The sequence below is a fragment of the Anoplopoma fimbria genome, chromosome 2, assembly GCF_027596085.1.
Source record: "Anoplopoma fimbria isolate UVic2021 breed Golden Eagle Sablefish chromosome 2, Afim_UVic_2022, whole genome shotgun sequence".
Taxonomy (NCBI): Eukaryota; Metazoa; Chordata; class Actinopteri; order Perciformes; family Anoplopomatidae; genus Anoplopoma; species Anoplopoma fimbria.
In genome coordinates, this window is record NC_072450.1 from 14,948,156 (window position 1) to 14,968,834 (window position 20,679).

Genomic DNA, 20,679 nt, shown 5'->3' on the forward strand with positions numbered 1-20,679 from the left:
CATATCTTAAAATAGCCGTCTGGGCCCTCTTGTCTCCAAGCATCTCTGTCCTCCCCACACACACACGCACACACACACACACACACACACACACACACACACACACACACACACACACACACACACACACACACACACACACACACACACACACACACACCCTGGAGGCCGCCCTGCAGTTCTCCCTTCTAGCAGCAGGGGGCGGCGCACCCTCACAACACAGCGGGCCGCTGAAGCCATGACGTAGTGCTGCCTTTTGTGTGTCTTGTGAGCCCGTTGACACCGCCCCTCCGGAGGGTGCAGTGGGACCGCCAGGAGCCCAACTGTCGGTTTGTTCTGCAGGCTGTAAACAAATCTCCACCACACCGGGATGTACGGGGAATAACCGAATATCAAGCAGCAGCTGCCCGCGCTTTCTCCGCCGTTGCTGACGTCCATCATGTAGACCGACACCAACGGGTTTCGGTTCTGGAACGTCACGGCGGTTGGTTGTTGGCTGACGGCGTGTCATTGAGCGGCCGTTGGTATTACAGGTATTCTTATGCGACGGTTGGCTCAGTGGTCGCCGGTTGAATTGTTCGACGAAGCTAGTTCGCTAACGGTTAGCTAACCGTACGAAGCTGGCTCTGTTCGCCGCGAACAGCAGCTGTATTCGCTTCAGAGGTACGCGAACATGGCATCGCCCGCAGAGCACGACCTGACGCTGTCTGAGGCGGACGGCAGCAAGGAGAAGGCTCAGATGTTTGGTATCCTGAGGCTGCAGGAGGAGAAAGCTAGTGTTGGGGAGAAAGCTAACAGTAGCAGCACGGTGAGAGGAGGAGGAGGAGGAGGAGGTGGAGGAGGAGACGGGCGATGGCAGGCTCCTATCTTCGCTTTGGCCAGGAAAGCATCCGAGACTCTCTCAGGGAGCATTCACGTCCTGCCCAAAGCGTCGGAGCACAGGACGTCCCTCCCCGGGGGCTGGAGCGGCCAAGGTAGAGTATGACAGGGCTACTGATGGAGAACACACCAACACCTGACTGTTTCAGGCCTGCACGACCTGACTGCTTATCAGCTTCTTAACACTGAGACCTCCAGGGACATCCTCTCATCCTCTCATCCTCTCATTACATTACATTACAGTCATTTAGCAGACGCTTTTATCCAAAGCGACTTACAGTCAGTAGTATATTACATATCATTCACCCATTCACACACTGATGACAGGCTACCATGCAAGGTGCCACCATCAGACTCTAACTAACATTCATGCAACATCCAGTCCACACCGATGGCAAGCCTTCGGGAGCAACTTGGGGTTAAGCGCCTTGCCCAAGGACACATCGACTGCCGAAGCCGGGTATCGAACCACCGACCTGATTAGAGAACTACCTTGCTCTCCACTATGCCACAGCCGCCCCCCTCTCATCCTCTCATCCTCTCATTCACTCATCCTCTCATCCTCTCATCCTCTCATTCACTCATCCTCTCATTCACTCATCCTCTCATTCACTCATCCTCTCATCCTCTCATTCACTCATCCTCTCATCCTCTCATTCACTCATCCTCTCATTCACTCATCCTCTCATTCTCATTCACTCATCCTCTCATCTCTCTCATCCTCTCATCCTCTCATCCTCTCATCACTGTTTCTACCATTTCACCATTGTGACAACTGGCACATGTCCTCCTTATTCTTCATATCTAACATTACCTCACCACCCTCTGTGTGTGTTGATGTTCATAGCTCAGTGCTGCTCTCATGCTCTGATGGTGTACACCCTCTCCTCTTAACATCAGCAGTGTTACTGTAGCTGTGCTGCTGTGTTGTGTCACCAGACAACTTAACAGCCTGAAGGCATCACATGCTGCACTGATGTGAAAATAGATGTTCTGTCTTTCTTATTTCCTTCAGGGTTATAACCATGCATATTTACTTTACATTACATTACAGTCATTTAGCAGACACTTTTATCCAAAGCGACTTACAATCAGTAGTATATTACATATCATTCACCCATTCACGCACTGATGACAGGCTACCATGCAAGGTGCCACCATCAGACTCTAACTAACAGTCATACAAAATATTTGTTGTTAGTGTTGTCTGTATTTTCTTTGCTGCCTTTACAGTGCTACATATAACTTTTTAGTGTATGCAGCTGCAACTAGATTAATCTGGTGATTGTTTTCTTGTTTTATCAATTCAGAAAATTGTCCAAATTTCCAGAGACCAACCACATATCCTCAAATGTCTTGTTTGTCCGACTAACGGTCTGAAACCCAAACATATTACATTTTTACGATTATATAAAACAGCAAATAATCATATTTAAGAAGCTGGAACCAGCAAATGTTTGTCTTTTTTGCTTGACAAGTGAATCGTACTATTTAATCACAACAGTTACATCTTCTGTTGTTTTTGCAGAGCTCCATGCTCTATTTTTTCGCCGTTAGTTTTACTCATCAGATCCTATTTAGTCTCTGACAGATTTCCGGTGTCATTCAAAGACGTTCATTCTATTAAAATCTGAATGATTTGAAATAAATGAATAGTTGTTTCAGGCATTCAGTGCAACAGGACTACTTGATTGTTTGTTTGTTTGTCTTTCTTTTAACATAACACTGAATTTATCTTTTAACGATGAATTCAGTGGAATGACCTTTTAAGGATGTAAGATTTTTTAAATCTACACAATTGCATTCAAACTAAAATCTCAATTGAAGCATCCAGAGATTTGTAGCTTTTCAATCCTCAGCGTTTGATGTGTTGTAGTAGAAGTCACATGGTGACACAGGCAATCAAAAGGTTACTGTGTTTTCCTCGGTATCCTTAGTGCTCACCACCAAAGGGCTTCCTCTCAAGAAATCATCTGTTGATTTGTCAGCGTCTCCACCTCCGGGCCAAGCTGCTGGGGCAATTAAAGCTCTATCGCATTGCTAGGCAACATCTCTGCACTTTTCTACCTGACATTGTGCTGTCCTGCTCTGGTGTTTGGCTACACATTAACCCGGAGGTCCGCTCAAAGTGTAGAGCATTTAAAGGCATATCTCTGTTGTAGTTTCAGTCTCAGGCTCTGGAGTTTTTCTATAATGGAAATGTTAAATACCATGTCTGCAAACAAGACAATTTATTTAGCAAAGTTATAAAAATGTATGTACTGCACGTTTTATGTGACTACACTGACCTGACACAAAAACGCAAACGATCATTCTTTTTTTAGGGAGTATTCTGCCTTCAAAGCTCTCACTTTACATTTACTGTACATTCCTCCAGTAAGCATGTTTCTGTTAATGACCAACTGTAATACATTACATTATAAGCATATTTTTAATGAATTGTTTGCGTGTGGCTTTTGTCCTGCAGCCTTGCGAGACCCCATGGCTATGGAACGAGCCAACCTGCTGAACATGGCCAAGCTGAGTATTAAAGGGCTAATTGAGTCGGCTCTGAGCTTCGGACGAACTCTGGACTCAGACTACCCGCCTCTCCAGCAGTTCTTTGTTGTCATGGAGCACTGCCTCAAACATGGCCTCAGAGGTTAGAGGAACCTCCCAACTTATTAGAATTCGATGTCTAAGTGTTCCTGTTTTTTTAGATTTTCATGCACTTCTGCGTGTCTCTTCTCTGTGCAGTGAAGAAGTCTTTTCTGGGCTTTAACAAGTCTCTCTGGGGTCCTCTGGAGCTGGTGGAGAAACTGTGTCCTGAAGCAGCAGAGATCTCAGCATCTGTACGAGACCTGCCTGGACTTAAGTAAGAAATACGTTTATATGAACACACCTGTGCTCACACACAACTTAACCTAACATGGTGCTGGAGGATCATGAACCACAACACAACCACACACATTTACCGGTAACATGAGAATGTGACGTGAGCCAGAGCAGGGAAATACCTGAGTGTTATTTACTTTCAATTCAGCTTTCCTCTCCCTGCTTCCTCATTTCCTCCTATTTCTCTAGATCTTTATTGTTGTTTCGTCTCTTTCTAACTGCTAAAGCCAATATAGGCACATTTTTTGTCAGACACAGTGTCAACAGCATTGGGTTTAAAATTTGTAATTATACTGTCAATTTTGAACAACAGAAATCTTTTAAAAGCAAAATCAGTAATGGTTGCAGTAGAATATTTGTATACTTGCTGCCAGTTGTATGTTTTTCAATTTAACTTCCTTCTATGATCATTATTTAACATAAGTAGTATCCTCTAGTAGCTGTACTCTCATTTATGCACATGCTATCCACATCATGCTTTACTGTGTTATTCAGTTCTCAGTCACTACATACCAGAGCTTTCAGGCCTGAAATCAAGTGAGCAATATTCAAGTCTCGCTGATCCAGCAAAATGGGGAACAGTCGTGTTGTTTTAGATGGAGAACAGAGTGTGTTTCCTTTGGCGGTGCTGAGTCAGACCAACGGACATGTAGCAGACCAACATTTTTGCAACACCATGTATGACAGTGCAAACGTTTTTTCTCTAGAATAACGTTATGCATTAAAAAAACACAGTTTTAGTCGTTGAGATGACACAGAGGCAAAACATGGCTGTCATGTTGAAGCCTTGAAAGAAGGAATTTAATTAGATGTGCCCATGATAAATGTAAACTGCAATAAACACATAGAATAACCTAATTAGATCCAAACAATAAAACAAAACAAAGCCAAAATCTTATCACCTGTGTGTGTCTGTGTGTGTGTGCTTGTGTGTGTGTTTCCCAGGACTCCATTAGGCAGGGCCAGAGCTTGGTTGCGTCTGGCTCTCATGCAGAAACGGCTGGCCGACTACCTACGACTCCTCATCACCAGAAAAGATCTGCTCAGGTACACACATCTTAACATATAGCAATTGGTAAATCTATATTGTTTTGAAAAATATACATTAAAAAAAGTATTTAAGTATATACTTTTTTATATTACCTTGTATACAAGTTTAAGCTATAAACAAAAATGTTTGGCAATTTTTTTTCGAATAAATATAAAAAATAAAATATTGTAATAAATCAATTTAATTCAGCATTTAATACAATTTCTATGCACTAATCCAGGAGTTAATATCAATGTAATTTCCCTGAAAATAATTTTATATAACAAATTACAGCTTTTACTTACACCAAAGGCATTTCACATCCATGGTAACACATCAGAGCTAAAACATAAAAAGTACAGCTCCTTTTTTTTGCTTTGACCTAAGCTCCCTTAAGTATTTGAGAATCTGTTTTATTTTCCTCCGCAGTGATTTCTATGAGAATTCAGCGCTGATGCTGGAGGAGGAGGGAGCGGTGATAGTGGGCCTGCTGGTGGGCCTCAACGTCATCGATGCTAACCTGTGTGTCAAAGGCGAGGACCTGGACTCTCAGGTAAGCGCTGCTCTGAGCCAGTATTTAGACTATTTGACAAAAAGACACATTTACACCAAACATTAGGATTTTGTTTTAATGTGGTTATAAAACATCTGATGATGTGACTGCATTGCAACCTGTGTACAGCTGATGTGCATTCTACTCTCCTTTCTGTTCTCTCCATATTAGTATCTAAATTTCTGCTTGCGCCAAACTAAGCAGAGAAGCAAATGTACGTCATTTTTAAGTAATAAAAATGACCACCTCCTGTGCATACAAGCTCACTGACATGAAACAGTTTATATTCAGTGACTCTAGTTTTGGGAAGCAGACAAGACTTGATTGTTTCGTCATGTTATCTTGGCATCAGGCAGAGGGAGAGCAGACGCTGTGGTGTCATCTTTCTACGGGTGGACACTGAGTGCAAACACATTTTCTCACTAATCACACTCCCTGTTCAGACTGTGTTTACACTTGACTGAATGTGGCTGAGATACTCATAACATGAAGCGATCAGAAATTGTTTATTAAGATCTGTGTTATTTCTGATCACAAGGTGAGCCTTAGCACAAATTACCAAGCACTGATTTTACATTTGATGGCAGCTGTAAAAGAGGTCATTTTTTCAATCTATCATTGGACTTTAATATGTCAAAAAAAATGCTCTAAGCCAAATGTCCAAAACCCAAAGATAAAGAAACAATTAATTGATTATCAGAATAGATGTAGATATTTTTTTCTTAATTGATTAGGTGATTAAAATTAGATACTTTTAATGATTTATCGACTCTTTATTTAGACTATAACTGCATGGCGTATTGTGGTAGTTTCTATTAGTGCTATTAGTAAACACAGTCAATGCAGTAGATATTAACTGAATGCCATCAAACTTACAGTAAGCAATTCGTTTTTAATTTGTTCAACCACATAATAAAAAACATCCACAATTCTTCCGAATGTTCTGGTGGCTTGCAACTACTCAAGGCACAACTCATCTCAACAACTAAATGGTTGTGCAAACATTGCTTTTCAGAATATGCTTCTTTTGAGTGATGCCACCTTATCTTATTTATTTTCTTATTTGAGGTTGGGGTGATCGACTTCTCCATGTACTTGAAGAATGACATTGATGATTACAGGAGTGAAGAAAGGTATGATCTTTAATTGTCTCTCCCCTTAATTTAATACACATGGTCTCTAAGCACCCCCAAATGTGATGCAAAACTCTGTTCGACATCTGTTTCCATGGCAACAGGAATAGCCAGATTGCGTCAATCTTGGACCAGAAGAACTATGTAGAGGAACTGAACCGACAACTCAAGTAAGACATTTTCTTTTTTTGGTGAAACAGACATGTCTCCATGCTCTTCCGCAGAATTTATTTAGATGACGATGTCATTAATTTCAAGGAAATTCAATGAAATGTTAAGAAAGGGAGGTCCTCTGTTTACAGTGGTTTATACCTGAACAGTGGCTGATCAAGAAGGGCAGTCATTCCAGCAGATTTCTGCCTCACATTTTCCTCACAGTGGTATGATGCATTGAATCAAAGCGAAAGGCTGATTGAATGTAAAAATACATCCAGTTTTCAGTTCATTTTGGTTTGAACCAGTCTGCTTGTTTCAGAAGTAAAACTCCCTACAGACTCATTTAAGCACTTCCTCTTTCAGTTTTATTTTTTTCTCACAAACCTGGTATCACATTTCAATGAAACTGGATTGATCCATGCCTTAAATTGTAGGTCTTTTGAATCTTTCTTCAAAATTTTCACCTTTGATAAGGGATGCACCGATCTGACTTATTCAGTCCCGATACCATTATCGATACCTGGGCTTTGGGTATCGGCCAATTCTGAGTAATGATCCAATACCAGGGTTTAATTAATAATCTGTATGCCTCACTGTGTGAAAGTGACTGGGATCTGTCTGTCAGTCTGGGTGTGACACTTAAGCCCTCTTAACATCAGGAATGCTGTTAAACCTCATAAACACAATAACAGCTCAAAGCCACAGTTGTTCTCCATTTAGCTGTATCCAAACCTAAGAGGGCAAACCTCTGTTTAAGTTACACATTTTAACACAGTTGTGAATTGTGACATAAATACTATGAAAGCCATTTCCATATTCTGAAAAAATGAATGCCAAATTCAGTGAGAACACAATCTGATTATAATTTCTTTGTTTGTGTGTCTAGCTCCACAGTTCATGGTCTTCAGGGCAGAGTGGACACACTAGAGAAGTCCAACTCTAAACTCATAGAGGAGGTGAGACCCACACTCAAAACATCTGTGTACTAGATTTAAACTGAAGGTGAAAGTCTGCAATTTAACCTCAGAGTTTGAATGCCCTTAAGATTTGTTACAGTAGTCACTTAAGGATTCAAATTTTATTTGGATCCATCTGCTTTGTCTAATACATGTTATCATAGAAACTGATATGATGATTTAGTCATACATGTTTCGATGAAATCACATTGTCAGTGTAAGCATTATTTTCAAACTGTTCTTTGGGACCAACTGAATTATTCTGTTTCTTTGTACACGTCTACGTTTGTGTGTGCAGTTAGCAATAGCCAAGAACAACATCATCAAACTGCAGGAAGAAAACCAGCAGCTGAGGAGTGAAAACAGCCTCATTCTGCAGAAGACACAACAACATTTAGAGGTACACACGTCTTTATGTCTCAACACAAAGAAGTTTGATTTTATCATTTTGTTTTAGCTAAAACCAAAACTGTAGACCTACGCCTTTAAAGGGTAACTTAGATATTTTTCAACCTGTGCAGAAATTACCCTTAAATATTCCATAAATTATTACTACAAATTGATGCATGGTATGGCTGACATGTTCTTCCCTTTGACGTTATTTATTTAGGTAACCCAAGGCGATGCTTCAGTGGAGAGAGATACATACAAACAGTCGCGTCAGGGATTGGATGAGATGTTCAACGATGCTCAAAGGCAACTGAAGGAGGAGTGTCAGCTCAGACAGGTCAGACTGTGACAGCTTGTGTGAGTACTAGACATGGTGACAGAGTAAGAACAGATCATATACATGTATGTGGTTTATTTTTAGGATGTGGAGAATGAGCTGGTCGTCCAGATGTCGATGAAACAGGAAATGGAGTTGGCCATGAAACTTCTGGAGAAAGATATTCATGAAAAGCAGGTCAGCTTACATTTTACTTTCACTTCCCTCTGTTGAACACACATATTTATTTACAAAATGTCTCAAGAGATGAAAGTAGCCACAATGCTGACAAAAGGAAATACAATGACGTACAATGAATACACAAATAGAAAAAAATCACAACACATGAAGAATCAACAATGGACAAAGAGACATGGGTGATTATATGAGTTGCATATTACATGATTTGTTAATGGTGAGTTTTAACTAATGCAATCACATTGGAAATGAATGAGAAAGGACCAATTAGTAACTGAGAAATATATTTCAAACTGATAAAATAATGATTATAAGAATGGCCGGTTGCTCTTCAGACATAGTGTCATCACAATGAGAGAGAGCACATGATTACGAGCCCTTTGGGGGCACAAACTAAAAATATAGCACCAGCCCATTCTAGTAAAAACTTGCCAGCTCCTGTGCCTGTTACTCTCCAGCAGCCCTGCCAGTGTCGGGCTTTTCTACACCAACATGTGAACTCTGATAAATTAAACGCAACCAGCTGACATTTGTAGCCAAGCTGTGACATACAGTAGCTGTTATGGCAGCAGCATCATCACACATCCCAGCAGCCTCCTGACAACGTTGCACAGGAACATGGGACTCATAACATGGGAATATTTGTATTATGCATTGTGTGATACTGTTAGTCCAAAATATATTTCAACTTGCTTACAGGTAGCTCTTAGCTTGAAATATGATATTTACACATGAAAATGACTAAGCTCCAAAACTGGCCAGTAATCATCACAATGTTTTTACAGTTTGCAGTCCTGGGTTTAATTTCGCACTGACACCCAGTGAGTAAATGATTTGAGAGGATGAATAGATACACAAATAGAAATAATACTGAAGCCCTTAAAAGACTGAATTAATGAATTAAAGTGAAAATAATAAACTAGTTGCATGCTAAATTACAGCGGAACTTGAAACAGTCAAATGATAGTGTGACCAGGACAGTCAATACAGGACACGAACACCTATGACGTCTTTGTTTTTCATCAACAGGACACACTGATCGGACTGAGACATCAACTGGATGAAGTCAAAGTCATCAATGTAGAGATGTACCAGAAGATGCAGGTAAAGGTACTTTCATTCTCACCTGGTTGTACTTGTTCTCTTATCAAACACAGTACATATACTGTAATTATCACTGTGACTTATGACTTATTGTCATTTCTTAGTCGTCTGATGATGAGATGAAAAAGAAGAACGACGTCATCACTCGTCTGGAAGAGAAGACCAATCAGATCACTGCCACCATGAAGCAGCTGGAGCAAAGGTGAGATATGCTGCCTGCACAGAACAGCACGCACTAATCAAAACAGGAAAATGATTTTGTCCCATATGTCTCCTCGGTCTCTTCTTCAAACTTCAAATTTCTCTGATTTTCTGTTCAAACCTTTGAACTGCAGTCTGTTACTGATTTATCAAAACATACATAATCTTCCTTTAACGAAGTAAATTTGATGTCCCTGAGACCTTATTATTGAACCTAAATTGTATAATAATATTGTTTTTCTTGACCAGATAATGATGCTCTTTTTAATAATAACTACAAAGTACACAGTTATGGTGAAGCTATGCAGAAGAGAGCTGGGGGAAAACATGTGGAAAAATAATATGAGCCTCATCACTGTTTCATGGTTTCTTGTAGGAAACTGGTTAGGAGGTTGTAATCCTTGTAAGAAAATATTTTAGGATAATACCAAAAAGCTTAAAAAGTTACCAAATCTAGCCAGAAAGTCGACAAGTCAGCAACACTGACAGCCCCTCCCTTCAGTCCCTACCTGATTATTTTTTCTTTTTTTGTCAGAGCGTTCGATTTTATTGCTTCGGGGAAGAGAATTTAAACAAAAAATGTTTTTGAGGAAGACTACCAACTCGGCTTTAACCTTTAGGGGAAAGAGCAGGAGCAACATTTTACACAGCAGAAACTGTGTTTTGAATGCTATTGTTAAGGCTATCACCCACTTACTAAATCGATTACAAGACAAAATACATCCAGAATTAATAAACAATTTCTTTGAGGATATCCTTATATCCTGTCTAATAAATTACCCTATTTTCATGCATGCTAAGTTCTCTTGATCAATGTTGCACCACACTGAGTGTATGATGCTCCATATTTCCGTATCAGTCGTTATGAGGCCTGCTGGTTCATCGATGTGTTATGATTCTTCCTCACCTCATCGTCTACCAGTCAACACAACCCATCCCTCCCCTCTCCCATTGGTTTAAATCTGTTCCATCTTATTTGTGATTGGTTGTGAATGTTTTTTGTTGCTCTAAAGGTGTTTGTACAGTAGGCTGGTAGGACACAGACCCCGGTTACACGTTTCTTTTCAGTGGGAGTTTTCTGTTGTAGCTGAAAAATCTAATGAAGAAGTTGGAAATGTCCTGACGGAGCCACTGTTTAAGATTATTTACCAGCTAGTTAGAGTTTAACATGTTGGCTTCTTAAGAGAGATCAGGCTTAGTTATCTCACGTTGATAGTATACTTCTGTGCACACTTCACCTGACAATTCCACTTTATGTCTGATCTAGTTTTATTCACCTATCTGTCCACAGTTTCTCACTGTGCTTCTCCTCCCCACCTCTTCTCATTACTCATACATATACTGTGGAGCGAAATGTGTCCAGACTTTAGAAATCCGGTGACAGTGTCAGCCTGCAATGAGATTTCTGTGTTTTTAATGCCTTTTATTCACACTTACTGCTGTGCTTGTGATGTTAAAAGTCACTTAAAGTGTTCAGTGTAACCAGGGCCACTTAGAATACTGATGTATTGACATCGTTTCTTCCTTCCTTCCTTTCTTTCCTCCTTCTTTCCTCCCTTCCGTTTGTCTCTTTTATACCATTCATCCAATCATCCATCCATCCGTTTTGCTCCCTTGAAACCACATTTCATTGATTTCCTGATTTTATCACCTCTCCTCTGTGCAGTGATAAGGATCTGCTAAGTCAGACCAGAACGCTCGCTATGTCATTTGTTAAGTGTGCCAGCACAGACACAGAGCACCAGTACAAGCTAGTCAAGGACATCTCCTTCTGAAGACAGACATGCAGAGACCCACACACATGCAGACACATGATTGCTTATGATTGAATGAATAAACAGACTAAACTTAAGGGAACATTCCTGTTTTTTGCACACAATATTCAGATGATATAGTGACCAGAGAGCAGCCACACCTTCAGGTGAAACTAGAATGCATGGTTTGGTCCTTTAGTTACTGAAACATTTTCATCACCAGCAGATTGCTGGGATTCAGTGAGGCCACTGCAGCATGTTTCAAGATCTTTAGCTGAATCCTCCTCAGACAACATTACTGGGTTTGTGTTAAGAGAGTTTCCTCTGAACGTCCTTTTTTAGGTGTTCAGCGAACTTTCTGAATATTATGTTAGTTATACTTTAATAGATACATTTCAAATGAATCTTTCACTACTTTATTTATACACCCACATGCTCAGCCATGTACACACACACACACACACACACACACACACACACACACACACACACACACACACACACACACACACACACACACACACACACACACACACACACATATGCGAATGCCACACATTCTTCCTGCCTCCAGTAGTCAGTTTATATGCAGTAACACTGACAGTAAGATAGTTGACTCTGAGATGTTATCAGAGGGTCGTTGTTGTTGTTCTCATTGAGTTAGAATGAGTATGGTGGTCATTCCTGCTCTCATCACAACTACTTTATCTGGCATCACCCAGAGCTTCTAGTTAACAGAGTTGAGTCTCTTTAGTATTTAGGGACCGCGGAAATTATTGGGTTGTGATTGTGACAGAACTTGTGATTCTGTGCTTGGCTGTCTTTTAACCTTATTGCAGCCAACAATGTTTAAGTCTAAAGCACGGGTAGGTTCATGTAACCTGCATTTCATCACAGTCAGTCGGTGGTGTTCAATATCAATGTTAAGGCAGAAAGGCGTTTGCTTGTGCAGCCTCCTGCTTTTCATTTTATTGCCAGTTTGCTCTGCATGTGTTGCATCTTGCGACCTGCTTCTGACTGGCTGTGATGACCCTTGCTGTGCCTGATTTCTTTCCCTTGTTCACTCACTCATTATTCTCCTTATAATACACACGCAGTTTACGCTGTAGTGAGCAGTAAATTAAGATTTCGGATACTTATCTCACACTCATCATCACTGACCGTTGACAAATATGTTATAAATTGTATTATGGGATTGTTAGCAGAAAGTAGGGCACATGCCTGTGGATAATTTTTGAAGACGCGATGTAGTGGATATTGAATTTCACACTCAGATCTCAACCCTCAATTAATACGGCAAAAGGGTTAATATAGTGCACTCTACAGTAAAAAGGGAGTGATTTTCAGACACAGCCTGTCTCCTTCTTTGATAGATTTCACAAAAGTGAAAATTGTAAGGTATTGCAGATGTATACAGCCCAGTGGGACCAGCAGCTTTAGCTCAATTCATGTGCTTTGTTTCTGCAGAACAGACAGAACTGAGCCAAATGTAATGAATTGTAGATACACAGCTGTTAACCTCTGGAGCTTCTCTCAAGGGAACTTGAAGGTGTTGTTGTCTCTCGTCTTGGCATATTTAATGACTTTAGTGATATATCAGGAAGTAATCATTCTACCGATTCTAACTCTGTGTTCATAGTACTGTAACTCCTCTCAATTTTTTGAAGAATAAACACTCAGTACACTTCTTTCTTTTACCAACGTGACCAATAAAGTTAGATGGTTTTAAAGTGTTGAGTGTGGTGTGGGTTTTTGGCCATGTTCAGAGTGCTCTTTTAACAGGTAGACAATGGATATTTATTGTGTAATAAAGCTCTTAATCAACTGTATTTAAATGGCTCAATAAGATCTAAGACTTAATTAAAATCTTCATATCCCAAAAACACACTACAAAACCATCCTTCCTGTATAATATTAGGTGAAAATAATGCAATTGGCATATTTTTCAGACTCCAAATGCTTTGAATTTATAAGGTATCGTTGAAAAAGACAGCATTCTGTGTGAGTGCACTAAGATGCTGTATTCAGTTAGCTATCATCTTTTTTTCTTGTCCATTCAGTTGCTTTAAGGCGGTTTTCCCTCATTGTTTCATCATGCGTCTTTAATTGGACCAGTTAGTCACCTTTACTGTTCTGTTTGAACCCCTGCATTCTTTGTCCCTCTGTCTAAGTTTTACTCTCTGGTGTTGTAACGAAGATAATTACAACACCATCCTTTACCCCAACCTTCTTCATTCATCCTCCTTTACACCCAGAAGCCTCAGTCCCTAACCTCCCTCCTTACCCTTCATCCTCCTTCCTGTCTTCCTCTATTCTTTTTTTCCCTCTCCCTCCACACCCCCCCTAGTTTTTTCTTTCCATGGCCCTGAGTTTGTCCCTGGTTATAATGGTGCAGATTACAGGAGGCAGAGAGGCACCGCACATCGGCTGAGGAGGGGACCAGACGCTTCAAGTTGGACTTTGCCAACAAGGCCGACAGTCTGCAGCGGCAGATCGAACACAGAGAAAGGCAACTGTAAGCAAAACCCATTCAAAGAAAGACTGATTGGTAGACTCATGCACACACATACATACATGAACACTTCATCTAGAAAATCTAGTGCTCAGAGAAAGATACAACATAGTAAATACGCAATAAGCTGTGTTGCATGGTAAGCCAGCTGTTGGTGAAAAAGCTTTTCTTCCTTGAACTGAAACTGTCATAATAGTCCCTAATAGACCTAGGACAGTAAATAACAATTAAAACAAACTTATACAAACCAGTCTGCCCTAATATAATCTGTCACTCAGTATATCCCTTACTCTGTCTCTTGTTTGTCATCTTAATTATTGTTAATGGTGTTGTGTATATATATATGTTTGTGGTGTCCCTTTAGCCAGCAGCTGGAGACGGACCTGAAGATAGAGAGGGAGTGGAGGCAGACGTTACAGAACGATCTAGACAGAGAGAAGGATACGGTGGCTCAGCTCAGCACAGAGGCGCTGCAGATCAACGGGCTAAAGAAGGTAAAAAGACGGAGATAGAAATGTTTCATGTTCGTGATATTTTATTTTATGTTTTATTATAGTATATAGCTCTGTGTGCATGACCCAGCATTTGCAGAATGGGATCTGATTTGATCAGATGTATGTCTTCTGTTGTTTTATGTTTTTTATTATTATTATTTTTTTCCAGGAGTTCCATCGCCTCCACGATGAAAACATTCAGCTGAAGACGATCTGCGAGGACCAAGAACAAGCTCTTGAGGAACTAGGCTCCAAACTGAGCGAGTATGTCTGCTTTGTTTAAAAATGTCTGCGACATAGTCAAGCTGTATTTACAGAGAGTTAAAGGCTCTAACCTTTGAGTCATTCAAGGATTAACTGATTAGATTTTGGTAGTCAAAGGTCAAGATCACTGTGATCTCAAAGGGGTCCTATTCTTGTGATAGCTCAGGTACGCCTTAAGCAAATTTTCTCAAATGTTGCACAAACATTTACTTGGACTCAAGATGAACTTATTAGAATTTGGTGGTCACGGCCTTACAAAACACATTTTTGTCCATAACTCATGAAGTCAAATGGAAACACACAAAAGTCTAATAAAATAAAGTGAGGAAGTGACGTTTTGGACGGACATTGTAAACCTCAACTTGACTAGTTTGCAGAGGCATAAAACCTTGAAGCGGTATCAGGATGAACTGAGGTGGTTGAAATTACTTGTTTCATTTATTTATTTTGTCATCAGATCCAAACTGAAGATTGAAGACATCAAAGAAGCCAACAAAGCTCTTCAGGTAAACTGACCGTGAGTTACAGAGAAATACGTAGCGGAAAGTATGTCTTCTTATCTCTAATCTTCTAATGTCTGTCTTATTGAAACTCTTTCCATCACCGAAATGGAAAGTCAGACAAGATATTAATAAAAGAGCAAAGAGATATCCGAGAAACAAATGTAGTAATTCTAATTTTTGATTAGTGAAGTATACTGTAGTATACTGTTTTGTAATGTCTACTATGTAAAATGAGTGTTGTGTTGTTGCAGGGAGGTCAGGTCTGGTTGAAGGACAAGGAAGCCAGCCACTGCAAGCTGTGTGAGAAGGAGTTCTCCATCTCAAGACGAAAGGTAAGTCAGCAAATTACCACCAATAAGAAACAGAGAATTCCCATTTGGTGTGTTCCCGCATCTGAAATCCTTTTAATCAACTATCATTGTATTGGAAATCATCTCAGGGCCCCTGATATGTTGGTGACGAAGATTGTGATCCACATTCTTTTTTTGCATAGTTAAATGGAAACTGGTTTTGCATTTTGATTTACTTCCTGTTTTGACAACAATTTTACGCCCGGTTTGTTTTAGTTTACAGCAGCAACAACACATTGTATGGAATAAATGAGAAAATAACTAATAGTGAGTGTTGGCATTTACAGCCACCATGGCTGAAGAGACAACTTGCAGAAACTCAACCAGACATTTGAGGAGATATACGTTACAGACATGGCTTTAGCCTCAAAGGGATCTCAAGTAGTGCTGTAATGAAATATTGATTACTCAGCAATTTGGTCCCTCAGCAGCTAATTTGTACCCATAAGTACAACATAACAATGTAATCTGCTTTTGACAGACTCTTTCTGTATCTCTCTCCAGCACCACTGTAGGAACTGTGGGGAGATTTTTTGTAACAGCTGCTCTGACAATGAGCTTCCTCTGCCCGCCTCACCAAAACCAGTCAGAGTCTGTGACACCTGCCACGCCCTCCTCCTCCAGCGATGCTCCTCCAATCCAACGTGAAGGAGCCGTGACTGCTTTAAACAATCTGCGATCAAACTCATAAACCAACATCCTCTAGACCTCCGTAAGATCCATCTCCCAACTTCCCTCAACAGAAATTCTGTTAGAAATGCTGCTTCCAATGGACCGTGTGCATGAACATTAAGCACGTATGATTTGTCTTCATTTACAGGTTGAAAAAGTCCTTTATAGACAAAAGCAGGAGTGCCTGCATCATTCTGACCCGTCTAAGTTTGACGTCACTACTTTTTTAGCAGATGCTCAGCAGTATTCATTATAACACTGTCTCTTGTAATCAGAAACACAGGTTTGTACACTGATGTACATTGCTAGATGTACATCAGTTCTACGGACTAATCATTTACAGTGAATTCCATCAGTCAGGGTCCCTGATATCTGATCAGGGACCCTGACTGATGGAGTCATGTAAAACAAAAGGACAGAGCTTTGCTATAAAAGGAGGAACTACTTTACCATGACCTGAAAGTGAAACTGCACTGAAAGTTAATGAGCACTGCTGCAGCTAAATGCAGATTCTCAACCAAACCTACAGTCTTTTGAAGGACTGCATCATTATAATGTATGAATCAAGCATCAAACTGTATACAGTAAATGTATAGCCAAACATATGAGATAATATATTTTATACATACAGTATTGTGGCCTTGTTACCCAGTCTTGACTGCAAAGCACCCTCTTTTCAAGTGGAGTGAAATTAACACGAACATAAAGGCAACATTTTCACAGGCACAAAAGATCAAATCAACCTCACAGGTTGTTGTGACCTCACATGTTTCATAACCAGGTAGAAGTTCATCACAGTTACTTTATTTGAAATATAAACTGGATATATTTCTGTTTATTTGGCTGTGAGAAGATCAGAATTGGTCTCATTTTTTTGTCGCTGTTTGAATGTCATTTCACAGAATCAACATTGGAGATATATGTTCTGAGACAAAGACTTTCTGCAAATTAGTTACAGGAAAATTCACAGCTCTAACCAGATTTTGTTCCGCTGACACAATGACCAGACTAGTTCCCCATGGGGCTGTGGCTTTCGAGGGAACTGAAAATCTTTCCGTTTTTTTTAAACAATGTTGGTGCCATTTGTGCCTGTGTAAATGACGTGAATATTGCCTACTTGTGCTTCTCAAGTTGCCAAAATGAGCCCTAGATTTCTACAGAGTGGATTTCTTTTGAGGGAATCTAAAAATACTTCAAAGTAGCAACTCTAGCCAAGCAAAGCGATCTAGATAAAAGGCACATTTCACTGTTGGTTTTCAAGCACTAATGCAGTGGATGCAGCATGATGCTGATGACTAAATGGCTCTTTAGTTGATGAACCACTGACGTCTAGCACACAACATGACCACTTCACTGACGAGTTAGCGGTTAAGAAAAGACTTGAGTGTTACACACCTCTGACACAATAGCCAATATGTTTGAGCACTTGGCAATCCTATATTACCTCTAATATAGATTCATTTTAAAGTATTTATATTTGATTTTGTACTTTATGCACATTCATTTTTACTTTTAGTAATCCAGGGAACTTGTTTGAGCTTTCCTTGTTCACTTGAAGTAAGTTGTGCAGATGGAGATGTGAGAGAAGAACCACATTTTACTGCTGCTCCATTTCTGAGAGGGAAAGTTTGAAACTCTAAACCAATGTTGTTCCTTTATGTTTAATGTGTATGAGTTGTCAAACTAATGCTGATGACTGTAAAGTACAGTCGTCAGAGACGGGTTATGATACGAGTTCCACTGCACATTCTGATTTTGTACTTGTACAATGTTTACAACCTATGACTTTTCAAGTACTGGAAGTATTCATTCCCATGAAGAGATAAAACAGGCCTGGGTTCATTTCGATTCAATTTAAAGTGTTTTTATTATTTCAAATATTTAAAAATCACCAATTTATCATATCATCAATAAGTACTATAGGCAAATGTTCCTGAATGCACCCAGGCCTAAAACCTTTTTGTACGGTGTCGTTCTTATAAATCTCCCAGCTTTCAATGGGACTTATACAGTGTTGACACCACTGTATGTTGTATATACATAATTATTGATTATCACGGTGACCCTTTGGCTTACTTAATCCTGCCAGTTTAATATTATTCTATTGCCAACAATATGTTATCTTGACTGTGTAGCAGTTTCTGATTAAATCACGTCACAAACACAATTGTCCATGTTGTTTACTGTCATCATTGAAATTTCTCCTGTGAACATTTACTGTTTTTGCACTTTGGGGTCTTTTCCCCAATTGTGTCCAGCTGAAATCAGAACAAATTCTATACTATGACTTTCAATGACGTTTTTCATGGCACACTGTACTATATCTTTTCAATTACATTTTTATGGCATACTTTACCTTTACATTTGTATGGTATACTGTATGATGACATATTCTGCTTCTTTATGGCATACTATAGAATTACATTTTATTGACTTTTTTATTTTCTGTAATATGTCATTTTTTATGATTTTTTTTTATGGTATTCTAGACTGACTTTTTTTATTGGCTTTTTATGGCATAGTAAACTAGACTATTAGACTTTTATTTGACATTTTACATGGCATACGTGACACTTTTAATTAAATTTGTTATGCTATGCTATACTTTGACATTGTTTACTATAATTTTTCTGACGTACTATACTAGGATTTTTGTATTTCATTTTTATGGAACACTATGATATTATCTTTTATGTGAATTGTATTACATAGGATACCATCACTTATTATGGCATGCTATAGGAATACTTTTGGACATTTTTATGACATAATACATTATGACTTTTGATATTTGTTTGACACACTGTACTATAAAATTTGTACAACATACTATACTATGACATATTATATGACATCGCATTGATACTACACCATGACTTTTTTTTTTACATGCTATACTTTGACATATTTTATAACATTTTCATGGCATACAATGTCATTTTAATGACATTTTTTATGGCATACTGTACTATGATTTTTTTTATGACATTGATAAGGTATACTAAAATAGACTATAACTTTATTTGACATTTTACATTGTATACGATACTATGTCAAACTGGCATTTTTTTAGCCTACTAAACTATTACATTTTTGTGACACTTCTATGTCATACTATTCTATGATTATTTTTATGACAATTATTTTCCAGCAGATTATAGTAAGGCTTTTTTTATGATATTTTATAGCATACTATACTGTGACTTTTTATTACATACTATACTAAGACATTTTGTGACATATCTTATGGCATACTAAACTATGACTTTTTGTCATGCTAGACTTTGACATTTTTTATTACATTTGTACGCCATACTATACTATGACATTTTTATTATGTTTCATACTAAAATATTTTGTGACATTTCTCATGGCATAATATGCTATGACTTTTTAATGACAATTGTATGGCATACTATAATATGAAATCTTTAATGACATTTTTTGAGTCATACTATATTATTCATTTTTGATGAGAATTTTATGATATATGATACTATGCCTTTTATGGCATGCTATTGTATGACTTTTGACATTCTGCTCCATGCCTTTGTTTATTTCGTCCTCATGACTAATTAAACTATGACATTTTTATGGCATACTATACTATAACTTTTTTATGACATATTTACGACATTCTATCCTATGATATTTTTAAATACTATTTTTAGGCATACTATAATATGAAATGTTTATGAAATTTTGTATGGCATGCTATACTAGGACTCTTCTATGACATTGTTATGGCATACTATACTATGACTTTTTTATACAATTTTCATGGCTTACTATACCATTACTTTTTTATGACAATTTTATACCATTCCCTATTATGAGTTTTATAAACACTTTTATGACTATACTTTGACTCTTTGGTGACATTTCTTATGCCCTACTATACTATGATGACATTTTTATGACAATTTTTTAGCCTATTTTCCTATTACTATGTCATAGTATACTATGACTATGTTTTACATTTTGTACGGCATAATATACTTACACTTAAAATAAATATTTTTTAGCATCTATGCTATGAAATTTATTCATGACATTTTAATGGCACACTATAACATGACAATTTGTATGATGTTTTTTATTGAATAATATACTATGACTTTTTAATTTACTGTAAACTATACTGTAATTTTTCTACGACATTGTTATGGCGATTAGACTATCTTTTATTTGTCATACTGACTTTTTATCAAATAAATAACATTTGTTTTGATATACTATTTCATGAAATAAAGACATTTCTTATGGCATTTATACTGTAACATTTGTATGAAATTTTTATGGCACACTATTCTATGACATTTTTTTATCGCAAACTATAT

General features: G+C 38.5%; 1 protein-coding gene across 2 annotated transcripts; it reads left to right on the plus strand.

Moving 5' to 3' along the window:
- The first annotated feature begins 361 nt into the window (after positions 1 to 361).
- rufy2 (RUN and FYVE domain containing 2) lies at positions 362 to 18,497 on the plus strand. Of its 2 annotated transcripts, none has more exons than XM_054614673.1 (19): positions 362 to 974; positions 3,347 to 3,520; positions 3,616 to 3,733; positions 4,699 to 4,800; positions 5,213 to 5,336; positions 6,405 to 6,469; positions 6,574 to 6,639; positions 7,512 to 7,581; positions 7,880 to 7,981; positions 8,192 to 8,308; positions 8,393 to 8,485; positions 9,515 to 9,595; positions 9,694 to 9,791; positions 13,940 to 14,059; positions 14,421 to 14,550; positions 14,720 to 14,814; positions 15,272 to 15,320; positions 15,569 to 15,649; positions 16,172 to 18,497. In XM_054614673.1, the coding sequence occupies exons 1-19, from the start codon at positions 674 to 676 to the stop codon at positions 16,313 to 16,315; spliced, it is 2,130 nt and encodes a 709-aa protein (XP_054470648.1). In that variant the 5' UTR covers positions 362 to 673; the 3' UTR covers positions 16,316 to 18,497. The 2 variants fall into 2 exon arrangements, with proteins under 2 accessions (XP_054470648.1, XP_054470649.1); XM_054614674.1 differs by having other exon boundaries at positions 9,515 to 9,589.
- Positions 18,498 to 20,679: the final 2,182 nt, after the last annotated feature.

What these genes read in the sequence shown, in the direction of transcription:
- rufy2 (XM_054614673.1), top strand. Translation starts at nt 674, where the DNA reads ATGGCATCGCCCGCAGAGCACGACCTGACGCTGTCTGAGGCGGACGGC. An exon ending in AGACACAACAACATTTAGAG is followed by an intron (nt 7,982 to 8,191) that starts GTACACACGTCT and finishes TTATTTATTTAG; the next exon opens with GTAACCCAAGGCGATGCTTC. An exon ending in GAACACAGAGAAAGGCAACT is followed by an intron (nt 14,060 to 14,420) that starts GTAAGCAAAACC and finishes GTGTCCCTTTAG; the next exon opens with CCAGCAGCTGGAGACGGACC.